Genomic DNA, 13,086 nt, shown 5'->3' with positions numbered 1-13,086 from the left:
CTGGGCAGGGATCACATGGCCCTCAGCTTTGCCTTGGAGAGAGGGGAAGGGCCTGGGTACCAGCCGATCCCTTCTACCCCAGGCTACAGGCTGGTGATTATGGAAAGCGGGTTGCAGGTTCTCCAGGGCCTGCTCTTCCCCCATCTCCTTCCTTCATCCTGAGCTCCCAGGCGATGGGGTCCTTCAGGGAAATAGTGGGCTGAAACTTCTTGAAGACGGTTAAGGGTACTGGGGTGTGTTAGGAGGACATCTGGCCTTTGAGAAGAAAGGTGGGATGGGGGCAATTAGTAGGCTACTACTCCAGGGCTCAGAGCAGTGGAAGAATGGTGTTCCTTTAGGGAGGCTTCTAGCAATGCTTCTGGAATATTCCTGTCAATGCTTCCTCAGTGAGGATGAAGGAAAGAAAGCAAATAACCATTAGCAGATTTTCCCCCTTCTCACATACTGTCCTGACACAGACTTTGCCCTGGTAGACCTGATCACACACCCTGACAGCTCAGTCTCAGGAGACCTCCAGACACTCGGTCAATGTCCTGCACTAGCTGGCTAACCACGCAAGCAGATCAGTTTGTAATTCAGAGAGGTCAATATTAGCCAGGTCTCTGGCTGCCACAGTCAGCTGAGACTACTGAGTAGAGAAGAGCTCACTGTGGAGTGCGGACACTGTCTCAGAAGCCCTGTGCTGGCCCAACCTGACTGGTCTGGAGTCTGGTTGTTATGGGTACCCACAAGGGCCTCTGAAGGCTGCTAGGGCTTGCTCAAGGGAGCAGGGGCTCCAGTGAGCCATTGCTCAATGGGAAATTTGCTGATCTCCATCTTTACATTAATCCAAGGAAAGTAGCTTTTCTCTGAGTTGCTATTTGAGCTTCTGAGGAAGAGGTGCATTCCCCCACCCCCACCCCGTACTGGTGATTGAACCCTGGGGCCCTCTAACACCGAGTTACACCCCAGTCCTTATTTTATTTTGAGACAGGGCCTCAAAATGAGTTGTATAGGCTGGCATCAAACTTGGGATTCTCATGCCTCATCCTCCCTAGGATCATAGGAGTATGCTATTGTGCCTGTCTCATTTTTGTATTTTAAAGAATGCTGTGACCCTGGAAAATCTGTCAACCCCTTGCAACAGAGGAACCAGGAGGGGAGGTCCAACACTGGGGAGCGGGCAAGAGGAAGGTGGACTCAGTGTGCTGAACAACAGGCATTGAGGCTTTTCTCTTTTATTTTGGTCTTTGCTCTAAAACTACAGAGATAAAACCACTACAGTGGGGGATTTCTGTTCCTCTCTCCTCCTTACCTATTCCAGGCCTCAGACCCAACAAAGGGAACACACACAGGCCCATACTCCCTGAGTGAGGAAATGGAGAAGGGAAAGGGCTATGTCTTTCTTTGAAGAAGGAACACTTTTGTGATTTTACCACAACCACTGCTGCTATCAACATTAGCAGCAGGCTCTGCCATAGTTAATCTGTCTTGTGAAGTGGACATTCTTCTTGTGTATTTCCACGTGAGCTTGCAGAGGCTCAGGCTGCCCTTATCAGTTAGCCAGCAAACCATGACTTCATGTTCCATTTGTGCCGGGAAGCCCTGGGTGAACTCAAACTCCCTCCTGCAGTCCACATGGTGGGTTTGGTGTCCCTTCCTGATTGGGTAAGTTCTGTTCCTCAGCCAGCATTCTAGCATTCTCTGTGTGAGTCTGGCACTCAGCCTTAGTTCAACTCTACCTCTTCTTTAAGCCCCATCCCCATCCCCATCCCTCTTTTCATTGTTAAAAGCAGCCACAGAAGAGCAGGATCAACATGGAGACCCTGTGGGGATTCTAGTACTTACTAGGCCCCAGGTACTTCACGGTGCTAGGCCTCACTAGGTCTTGGGCTGGGGGTGGCCCAAACATCAGGTGGAGCAATGGGGTTGGAGAGGAATCTCCTGAGCCCCATTCACCAGTGATCCTGGCATGACTGGCTGATCCTGGCTCCTCTGGAGCCGTTGTAGGTCTGGAGCCAGCCTGGTGAAGGGATGCAGGGAAGGCTCTTCTAGCTCTCTGGGAGTGGAAGGCACTGATAAAGGAACACTGAGGGCGAGGCAAGGTGTACTGCACCTCTACACACCTGCCATACTCAACCCAGCACATAGCTGTGTACCTCTCTCACAGTCCCTGGCCTTCCACACATGCCTGGCTGCCAATGCCTGTCTCATTTTTTGTATTTTAAAGAATGACGTGTCATTCTGTCCCAGACATGACGGGTAGGTCCTTGGCTTCTACAGATCTCCACTGGAGTGGAAGAATGTCCATAGGTGGATAAAAAGAACACCTCCTGTCATTCCTCCTCCCAAATGAGACTCTGAAGAGAGCAGCCTAGAAGGAGGCCCCAGGTAATGGAGGGTTGGAGGACTAGAGCAGGTAGAATATGAGAAGGGGCAAATATTTCGGAATATAGGGAATCTGGAGAAAATGTCCAGGCAAGATTAAAGCTGAGGCTCCTTTCTTTATTCTAAGAGACAGAGTCACAACAGAGGTCAGCATCCAGCGCCGTGTGCCACTCCCTGGTGTCACGTAAAGTGTATGCATGTGAATGTGTGTAAACACATGGGTATTTTTGTGTCTTTGGGGCCAAAGTCGCCTGTCTTTCCAGAGACTGAGGCAATGTGTGCCAACATGCAGGGTCTGAATCCTGTTTTTGTGCTCCTAAAAGCAGAGGGCTTGTGAGGTTAGTACTTTGTTCCTTCCCTGCAACACTGAGAGCTGTGGAAGTGGGGTAAATGAGACTCCTGCCTCTGCCCAGGGGATTGAATCTCCTGTGTGGACAATATTCAAAGAGCCCTTGCTATAGCGTGTCAGCACTGAGAAGGGACTTGGACCAAAAGGTGCTGCTTGCTCATTTGGGGTCAGGGTAATGTGGAGCCTGAAGAGGAAGAAAATGAGTGCTGCCTGAGCACCTGTCACCTGCCAGGCACCATGGTGGCCACATGATTACCTCTACTTCTCCCAACACTCCTGTGGGCGTCGGGGAGCCCATCTTACAGATGGGAAGATGGGCTCCAGCAACAGAGCTGGGAGGCTCTCGTTGTACTGCACTGTATCCTGGCAGGATTCTGCCTCCTGGGAGAGTTTTACGAGAGCCGACAGGAACCAGAGGCCCCTGATTGGAGGCAGGGACTAGAGATGTGGGCAGAATAGATCAGAGGTCATGCCACTGAGCTGGGCCTAGGAGAAGTGGAACTGTAGGAGCAGAGGGTTCACAGGCAGTGGCTGGGTTGGGGGTTGACTGCAAGGCCTGGAGACAGGGTGTGGTGACAATAGCCAACCCCACGGTGCTCTCAGGCCTGGACTGGCAGTCCCCATGGCAGGCCAGGGAAGTGTGTGCTCTCACCTGCCCTCCAATCAGGGTGGTGGCACCTGGAAGACAAGAAGCTCTGGCAGATGCTGTCACCCTTGCTCAGTTCCCAGTGTCTTGGATGAAACCCCTCATCCTGCTGCTGCTTCCTGGGAGTAGCCATGTGAAGGTGGGGGCGGGGAGGGAATGGCGGGCTGTGCTGAGGGGAAGGGTGGGAGGAGCCCTCTAGCTCTATGTCCTTGGTGCCCAGAACTCTCTGGAGGTCTCAGAACTAAGTTACATCTTGTTTTTTCTAGGCCCCCTTCTGTAGGACTGGCTTGGCATTACCTGTGCTATAGCCACCTATAGAGCCAGCCCTTGGCCACCAGGAGCTCCCAGGAGAGCTGCTTCCCATGGATGCTACCTACAGGATCCAGAGCATCCTGGGTCCCTCAGGATGTCAGAGTTGAGGGCCCAGCCTGCCAATCTGCTGAACTCATGCTTACTACTGTTCTGAGGGGTTGGTGACATACCCAGAGTCACTTAGCTGGGGAGTGGCAGAGTCATGATGGAATGTAGCTCTCGTGATTCAGGTCAGCACTCCTGTCCCTACAACTGATGGCCCTTCTATGCTTCCAATCATGTCCTGATAAAGCCCTTTCTTAGAGGCCTCCTGCAGTCTCTGAACCAGCCCTGCTTAGCTCTTTCTTGAGTGGAGTCGGTGAATGGGGACCAAGTGGTAGTCAAGTGTCAGCAGCTCCTCTGCCCTACTGGGTCTCTGCTCCTCCCCTCAGCATTCTAACTCCATTCCTGATCCTTTGCATGGTCCAGGACAAAGAACCTATTGTCACCAACCCCTCCCTGGCAGTACTTGGCTCCTTGATTACAACTCATTCTTGAGGGTCCCCTTGGCTCTCCTGACAACAGGGCTGGGGTTTTCATGGCTCTTCCTATTTTAAAGTTGAAAGGACAGGGTCAAAAAGGTTATGTGACTTGCCCAGGGCCACATGGCTAGTAAGAGGCAGAGTTGGCACTTAGGCTTAGAGTCTGAGGGGGACCATGGCTGGCCCAATGTAGACAGTCTCAAGGTTTCTTAAGCTTGTGTGTGTGGTGGGGATGGAGGGGTAAAGAAGCGTGAAACAGTTCAAGTGTGAAGAAGGAAAACATATTTCCTAACAGAAGCGAATCAATTCCATTGCACAAGTTGGGGACGTGTGTGTGTGTGTGTGTGTGTGTGTGTGTGTGTGTTTTCCCAGCACAGAGACTGAACCTGGAGGATCCTTGCTCTCACACAGCCTGATCCTTTAGGCTTATGGGCATTTCACACACCATTTCCAGCCATCCGGGAACCCGTGGCCATCTCGCTAGCCTAGCCTCGATCTGGCCTCTCTGGGCTCGGGGAGTAATGCAATGGCATTTCCTTTATTGAAAAAAATAGTGCATGTGAGCAGCTCATGGGACGCCTGTGGAATGACACAGCTCCCTGTCGTCTGTAGGTGGCAGGACATTTGCAGGGATGTATTCTGGCCACAGAAGTGCCAGGACTCTTTTTCTTGGGTGGGTGGGAGTACTGGACCTATGGGGGCTTTTCCACAGAGTTACATCTTCAGCCCTTTATTTTTTATTTTGAGACAGGGTCTTGCTAAGTTGCCCAGGCTGGCCTCAAACTTCTGATCCTACTCCCTCAGCCTCTAGAGCTGCTGAGATTACAGATGTGTTCTACCATGCCTGCTTGGACTCATTCTTTTTTTTTTTTTTTTCAGTTGTTTATGGACACAATATCTTCATTTTTATTTATTTATTTTTATGTGGTGATGAGGATGGAACCCAGGGCCTCACACATGAGAGACAAGTGCTCTACCACTGAGCTACAGTCCCAGCCCACTTAGGCACATTCTTAGCAGAGAGGCTGGGTCTCAAGCAGGACTGTTGGCAGGAAGAGGCCTCCCTTTCTAGGGTGTCTTCACTGGGCCAGGGTGCAGGCCAGGCTGTCTGGGCTTGGTTGGCCCTGCTGGGTCTTGGACTAGAAAGGCCAAGGCCTCCTTGTTCCTTCTCACATTCCCCGAGGAGTAGGAGGTCCAGCCCCTTCCCCTCATGTTAGAGCTTAACCCTGAGAGAGGCCTCTGATCCCTGTGGGATCCCTATCTGAGTCCCCGCTGCCTCCCCCGTGGGCTCTTGGGGGTGCGGGTGAGGCACCTTGCCAACACCTCTGCCTGTTTCGTATGTTTCTGCAGCAACTCAGCCCTGCACTCTGAGCCCGGACAGGCCTGGGGGGGCCTTCCAGTGGGATCAGGCTTCCTCCCCATGTCTTTGGGGGCAGTGGGTAGCTGGAGGGGCCCAACCTGTTACCTCCGGAAGCTCTTCTCGCCTGGTGGCCGGGAGCTGGGGCGGGATCCAGGGAGCAGCCCATCCGTCTCCTGGCTGTCCTTCTCTTCCTCTTGAAGAGACTCATCCCCCAGGAAGTCTCCGTCATCCCAGGAGCCCACCTTGCCATCTGTCGCCTGATATCGGACCTCCACACACAGGCGGGTCTGGCGGGAGAGAGGTGTGTGAGCAGCTGGGATGGCAACCATCGCGCGCCCGGGGAACTCTGCTGCTTTGTGGTGTTCATGAAATGCCTTCACCCCGACTTACTGGAGGAAGGTGAGGGGAAGTATCCCCCTGACCATTTTGCAGATGAGAAAAAGGAGGCTCAGGAAGATTGACACTGCAGACTCAGCCAGCTCTAAGGGAACTGGCCCCCAATTCTACTGCATTGACTCTGCTCCTCTCTGGTGCCCAAGATCAGGGGCCCACCCTGAACAGGTGAGCCTGGCAGTGGGCTCTGAGTCCATGGTGTACTTAATCGAAAGTGTCATTCAGTGTCCCCAAAGATGAGGTCACTTCCTCATCCCAGAACTGTGGCTGCCTGTAGGCTTGAGAGGGGGTCTGCCTGGCAATGTGACAGAATGAGCTAAGCTTGCCCTCCAGGTGAGGACCCAGGCCCTGGACACCCTACAAAGGCATGGAATCAGCATGTCTTTTTACTCTTCTGACACCCACCATCCTACCTAGAGAGGAAGGGATCTTGGGGTCATCCTGGGCTTTTTCCTCTGGAGAAAATAGAGCACCAAACTTGGGCCCAGACTTAACAGTTGAGAATCCTGAGGGGGTTCTTGCTCTGTGTCCTTTGGCCACTTACCTGGGCACTAGCTCCAACTGCCCCCACTGCATAGGGAAGACTCCTGCCAGTTCCCTCCTCAACCTACATGGGTGAACAGAGGCCTCCCGGACATGGTTGCCCTTCCACACAGTTCTGGAAGTGACCTGCTCATGCATCCTGACAGGCAGCCTTCCCTCAGCACTTGGATCCCCTAATGGCCAAGCCTGCATTTCCCAAGGGAAGGGAAAGGTGCACATATTTTCTGATCCCTCCTGGTGCTAGGTGTCTTGCTAAGAGGCTTCCATGTGAACTCATTTGATCCTAACACTTCAGCCTACCCTGCCTAACCAATCAGGAGGTAAGCAACATGCTTATGGCCAGTTCAGAAATGCTGGAGCTGGGATTTGAGTTCAGGCTCCTGACTGTAAGCACCATGTCCTTTTCCCTGAGCCAATGGGACCTCTCTGGTGTGATTGAGGATGTTGCAGTGGGAAATGGTACCTGGATTTGGAAGCCCTGGGTCTCAGAGCTGCCTCTGATGTAGATCAGCTCTCTAACTTTGGAATCCATCCCTGTCCAGAACTTCGGCTTTCCCACCCATAAAATGGCAGAAAAGGTGAATGATGTATGGGCTAGAGAATCTGCATGTCCTCTCAGCTGAAATCCTAGGTGGCATTCTAGAAATACAGGCGTGGCTGTGCTCCCGCCCACTTCCTGGTTCTTTCCCATCTCCCCTCCCACACTATATTCTCTTCACGCAGGCTGCCATTTTCTCCAAGCTTTTCATTCCCATTGGTGTCCACAGCTTGTTCTGCATTCCCTCTCCCCTTGCTGCGGTGGCTGAGACTCCACCCTCAAACTTCAAAAAGCCCACCCTGGCCTGAGGGAGAGTAGGCCTGGCTCAGAATGGCCTGGCTCAGAAGCCCCAGATGTTCTCCTTGTTCTCAAGAGGCCATGTGCTGAGATGCCAAGCCACAGTGGGAATTTCTGCCCCACTCTGAGCACTCCTTAGAAAGGGCTCCTTCCCTTCTGGGTCCTGAGGCTGCCTTCTGAGGTTCTTTCTAATAGTTACTACATAGAGGCATACTTTATGCAGACCCTTGGAGGTGATGGGGGGACCATGGTACAGCCCCTATTGCACACATGAGGTCAGGAAATGACAGTTAACAGTATTATTTTATTTATTTATTGAGCCCTTACTATGTGCTCTCCCATTCTAAACACTTCTTGTGTCTTCTCATTTAATCCTCAGAACAATCCTGAGAGGTAGATACCATACTTCTGTTCACTTTGCAGATGACACATTCCCTGCCTAAGTTACAGTTAGCAGGTGGCCTAACCAAGATTCATACCTGGGGCTGGGCTCCTCACCACCATGCCAACTGCCCATGGGCATCCAGGGAAGAGCTGGAGGGGACAGGTGAGAACAGAGCCTGGGGGCTGGGTGGCCAGGGCTTTACCCCTCCTTTCTTAGGACATGTGTTAAGTGCTGGATGGTGTCACTAGGGCACGTGTGCTCAGGCTGAAGGGCTGGAGTATGACAAGTGGAGTGAAAAATGAGGCCCCTGCCCTCCCAGAATGACTGGCCTATGAGAGGAGCCAAGTCAGATGCACAGAGTGGAGGCTCCGGGCCCAGCAGGGCTCAGTCTGGCTTTGGATGATGAGAGAAACCTCCTTAGTGATTCCCAAGTGGAATCCAAGTGGAAGGACTCAAAGGAGGAGAAGGAATGGCACCTTCCATCTCCTACTGTCACTGTAGGAAGGTCTGGGGTGTCCAAGCCACAGATTCAGCACCAGTCACCAGACTGAGTGTCTCTACCAGTGTCCTCAGTCTCTTCTGCCCACCGTGCCTTGCCATGCAGGCTCTCTCTAGACCACCCTGTGTATCGGGGAGAGGGAGTGAAGCAGATCCCCTCTCCCTATGATGGGAAAGTCCAGGGACTCTGGTCACACCCACCTTGATGATAGCATTGTTGTCATCAATCAGAGTCTCGGTCACCTCCACGTGGTTCTCCTCCACCACCTTCTGCAGCACCATGCGGAAAGTCCCGATCAGCCTGTGAATGGCAAGGAGGCATGGTGGCTTCACACAAGAAGCCACAGTGAGGAGCAAGGCTGGCATCCCAAGGGCCATGAAAAGCTGGGAAAGAGACAGGACTCCTTGGCTGGTGCTAGAGATAATGGCCCAGGAGTCAGGGCCCACCTGGTCAGGGCAGCATGTCCAGAAGGGTACGTGACCCCTACAGGTGTGTGTGGTTGTATGTGTAAGGCCTGTTTTCTCAGGAGAGTCTGGGGAGCAGAACCCTGGGATAAATAAAGTTCATGGCCTGGGGCCAGGGCACGTGGGAGTAGGTTTCAGCTGAGACCCTCCAGAGCAGCTTCCAGGGGTCCTATGGAGGTATCTGGGAAGGACTGAGGCTGCTGGATGCACAAAGCTCCTCCTTTCTACCTCTTAAACCATGGGCAAGGCTGCATATGGCCAACACCACGTCGTCTTTTATCCTCATCCGCAATCCCCAAGCTCCTTGAGGGCTAGGACCTGTGCCACCACAGAATCCCATGTTCCAACTGCACAGCATGGGACAGGCATGCAGCATTGGGGTTAGAAGCACAGTCTGGTGGTCAGAGAGCCTGGGGTTTGAGACCCAGCTCTCACATCAGCGAGGCATCTGTCCCTGGAACTCACCTACACTCTCTGAGTCTGTTTGCTCCTAAGCTGAGCTAACGACCCCTACCTCACCAAGTGGATGAGATGCTCTAGTCCTTGTTTGTGCAGTGCCTCTAGGCTGTGAACCACGGTGAGTGGTATTTTCTCTTTTCCACATATTTTTTAATTGCTACGTTACAGTCCTAAAAAACAGTAGGATTTGTTGGTACATATTTGTACATGCACACAATATAACAATATAATTTGGCCAATATAATTCCCCAGCAATTCCCCTTTCCCTCCTCTCCTCCCTCACCCTGATCCCTTTCCTCTACTCTACTGATCATGAGGTCCTCACGCCCACACTGGTGGTGGTTTCTATGTCCTGCCTGTATTTGATATTTCCTGCATGCTCAGAGACCTCAATATCTGTTGGCTGAATTAGTGAGCAACAGTGGGTGTCCCTGCTCTGTCCCCTGTTGCTCTGGGGCAGAGCAGGGTCCTCAGAGAGGTGAACTCACATGGTGCTTCCATCTGGGTCCGTTAGAACACATACCCTATTTCTGTAGAAGGAACAAAGACCCTGGGGACATGTACCATGTGTGAGAGCTGGAAGGCTCCTGGGGGTCAACTGTGCTGCCCTTGGTTTAGAGAGGAAGAGGGTGGGGCTGAGAAAGGAGACAGGAACATAATTAATGTCACATCTGGCCAGGGCAGCATGTCCATGAGGGTACATGGGCCCTAAAGATGCGAGGTGAGGTGTGAGGTGAGCTCTCAGATGAACCATGAGACGTGTTTGACGTCTGTACCATCCTGAGGGCTGTGGAGGATGAACACTGATTTAAAAAGAGCAGGTGGGGAATCCATCTGTGTGAAGCCATGTTGGAGACACAGGAAATGTTTCCCTCCAGAGCTCAGAGTCCATCTGCCAGCTGACCCCATCTCCCTAAAGGTGAAATTGTCCGTCACTCCTCCAGTCTAAAACCTAACTGCGATTCTAGCCTCTTCTTAGACCAGCCCCAGGGAAGGCCCAGTCCCATCCTGGTGTCTCCTCAGCTGTGTATTTCTGAGGAGTATCCAGGTGACACTGATGCTGCCGCTTGCAGTGCACACTTGAGAACCTGCCTCCTCTCACACTTTGCTGACTGGCTCTTTAGGACACTGTCACTCCACCAGGACCTGCTGCAAGTTAGAACTCAGGCACATCTGTCCCCATCTTTATAGGCCCAGTAACAGCCAATAAAGTTCCCCAGGTTCAGCAGAGGTACTGCAGTGTGACAAGACACCCCCAGGGGGCAGGAAGGAGCTGTTCACCTGCAAGTGCTCAGAGAAGCCTCTGGTGCCTTTGGGGTTTCCCTTGCCTGAGTCTCAGACCTTAGACTTGGGAGGGTCCTGAGAGGACAGCTTGTCCAGCGCTGATGTCTGAAGCAACCTCCCTGACCAGGCTTTGGAGCCTCTGTTAGACACACCAGTGATGGGCAACCAGGACCCCACTACTCCAGGAGGCTCCCACTGCTAGGTCACTCTCCACTGCATTCATCGCACCCCAGGAGGACTGAATTTAATCTCCCGGAGAATCCCAACCCTGCCTACACCCTGAAGACTAAATGGCCAGTGTAGACAGTGGAACGAGCCAGAGTCCGGAGTCAGACAGATATGAGTTCAGCCAGCGGAGCCTAAGGGAGATTCCACCACCTGGCAGTTGTATGCTTTCTGGTTTGTGCTCCAGTCTGTCTGCAGGCCATGCCACCTGCTTCCCTGGAGGGTGTACAGACACTCCTTTGAGGTGGGGCAGGGTGGAGGGCCCAGGCAAGGCTGTTCCTTCGCAGGCTGGACTCTGGCAGCAGATCCAGGCTGCCACTGACCCTCCCACCTCTGCCCAGCCTCATGAGCCTGAATAGCCTGGCTGCAGCCTGGAAGCTGGGATTGTGACACTCCAAACTTGCATCCTCAAAGGGATCAACTTGCCACACCTCCAGGGAGTGACTTGGTTTTTTTTTTTTTTTTTTTAACTCCTAAGAGCCCTTCCCAAATAAAAATAATATTATTTGAAATGGACAATTGATTGTATCTAAGTCTTACATAAAATATTAAGAAAAGCAGTTTTACAAAACCTTGCTCCTTTTATAAGTTTGTGAGCAAAAAACAGGGTGCTTGCCATGGAAACAGCTTCAAAACAATGAGAATGCCACCATCAGCCCTCCTCGAAGGCATTCCCTGGGGAAGGAGCCAGGAAAGATGGGGCAGGAAAGCCCTTGGCTCCTGCCCTTGTGGCAACCCCAGAGCCACCCTGCCCACTCAGCTGCCTTTTGTGCAGCCTGGCCTTAAATACAGTAGATCTCTCTCCTCTGGGTGGGTCAGCACAGGACAGCAGCACCCAAGGAGATGGAGGAAGGGTGGGCTTATCTACCCCTTGGATAGCAGGGTTGATTCCCTGCAAATGGAGGTAAGAGGCCATGTGGTCTGTGAGAAGGAGCACTGGCCTAGGGCTCAGGAGGTCGGGGTTGAAGACCCAGCTCTGCCCTGAACTTGCCGTGTGACCATGGGCAAGGGCCTTCCCTGGGAATGTTCCCCCTAGGCTTTTTTTGGTGAAGGATCTGGGAGTTAACCCCACACCCTCTGCAACTTCCCTTATGTGGGCCATTTAGCTACACCACCCATCACCAGGAAGGCATCCCTGCTGGAAGAACCCGTGGATGGGCCTGGCTTGCAGGGCAGGGCCAGGGGTCTCAGGTAATTAGCCAGTAGGGAAGGAGGCCCCGGTGTAGATGGGTCTATAGACTGACCACAATAGAGTGGCAACTGGGCACCAGAATCCTATCAATAATTCATTGTGTCCCCCTGGGAGCCGGTGTCAAATGCCTCAGGCCTCCACTGCGCTCCTGGCTTCTGAATTATTCAGGGACCCTGGCATCCTCAGCAGCCAGGAGCCTGGCAATTGGGCCAGGCCATTGCCCCCCAAGATCCTGGACAGGCAGAGCAGGATGCCCAAGAACTCTGAATCCAGCATCTTATCCTCCTGGGAAGCTCAAGTTTCCTGGAAGGAGGCCCTTGTTCCAGGCAGTGCCAAGCAGACATGGAAGACTCTTTGCTCTGGACTAGGATGCTTCCCTCTTTCCCACCTTGTCTCCATCTCCCAGAAACCCCTAGACCACCAGGTGGGGGGCAGGTGGGCCTTTTCTTTGGCTCTGGGAAATAAAGCCCCAACTCCAGGATGGGAAGTCCTGAGTCCCACCTGACTCCAAGCACCCCTCCACGCAAGCTGGCCCAGGTCAGACAGGCCTGTGTCTCCACAAGGTGGTTTTTCCTTACCCCCATCCCATCTCTCAGCCCACAGTGTCCTGGACATTCTCTGGGTTTCTGAGAAATTGAAGACCCTCTCTCATTAGGCCTGGATGCCCCTTGAGGGTTTCCCTGTCTTCTCTTGGATGGGGACAGGAAGGGTAGGGAGGGAAGGATAGGAAGCAGAGCCCCTTTGGGCTTCCCTCTCTCGGCACTAAGAACACCTGTGTGCAGCCTTAACTCCCAGCATATCCCTGTGTGGCACGGGGAGGTTTGCTCTGCTGAGCTCTAAGGCTCATGGATGATCTGACATCTGAGGACTGGTCCCTGTTGGGGTTCCTGGGTACCCTTCCTGGCACTCAGCTTCTGATTCTGCCTCCTCCCCACATCCACGTGGTCTGCATTGGACCCTTCTCTTGTTCCTGTGACTCCTGTCTTCATAGGTCACTTGGGTATCTCACCCCAGGGAAGAAGGCCATGCTTCATCTTGGGGGTCCCTGGAGAGGTAGGTGTCTCTTACCAACCTCTCTTGTAGCTACCAGAGGCAGCTGCCTGAATGCTGTGACCCCCTTCAAGGCAAAGAGGAGGCCTCCAGGCCCTAAGTATCTTCCCTGTAGCCCTGCCAGAAGCCCAGAAGTGCCTGTGCCCCACACTCAGAGGTCTCCAGGGCTCCTAATAAATCCCACAGAATCAAACACTCCTTG

General features: G+C 53.0%; 1 protein-coding gene across 9 annotated transcripts in view; it reads right to left on the bottom strand.

The window, feature by feature from the left end:
* Otof (otoferlin) overlaps positions 1 to 13,086 on the bottom strand; it is an 88,465-nt gene that overhangs the window by 41,184 nt on the left and 34,195 nt on the right. For all 9 annotated transcript variants that reach the window (XM_015479892.2, XM_048804685.1, XM_015479895.2 and 6 more), the window contains exons 4-5: positions 8,411 to 8,510; positions 5,661 to 5,842 (exon numbers count right to left, since the gene is read on the bottom strand). In XM_015479892.2, the coding sequence (XP_015335378.1) occupies positions 5,661 to 5,842; positions 8,411 to 8,510 (282 nt within the window). The remainder of the gene's footprint in view (positions 1 to 5,660; positions 5,843 to 8,410; positions 8,511 to 13,086) is intronic.

This window comes from Marmota marmota, unplaced genomic scaffold (genome assembly GCF_001458135.2).
Source record: "Marmota marmota marmota unplaced genomic scaffold, marMar, whole genome shotgun sequence".
Lineage (NCBI taxonomy): Eukaryota > Metazoa > Chordata > Mammalia > Rodentia > Sciuridae > Marmota > Marmota marmota.
The sequence above is the reverse complement of the archived record's forward strand: the minus strand, read 5'-3'. Positions and strand labels throughout refer to the sequence as shown.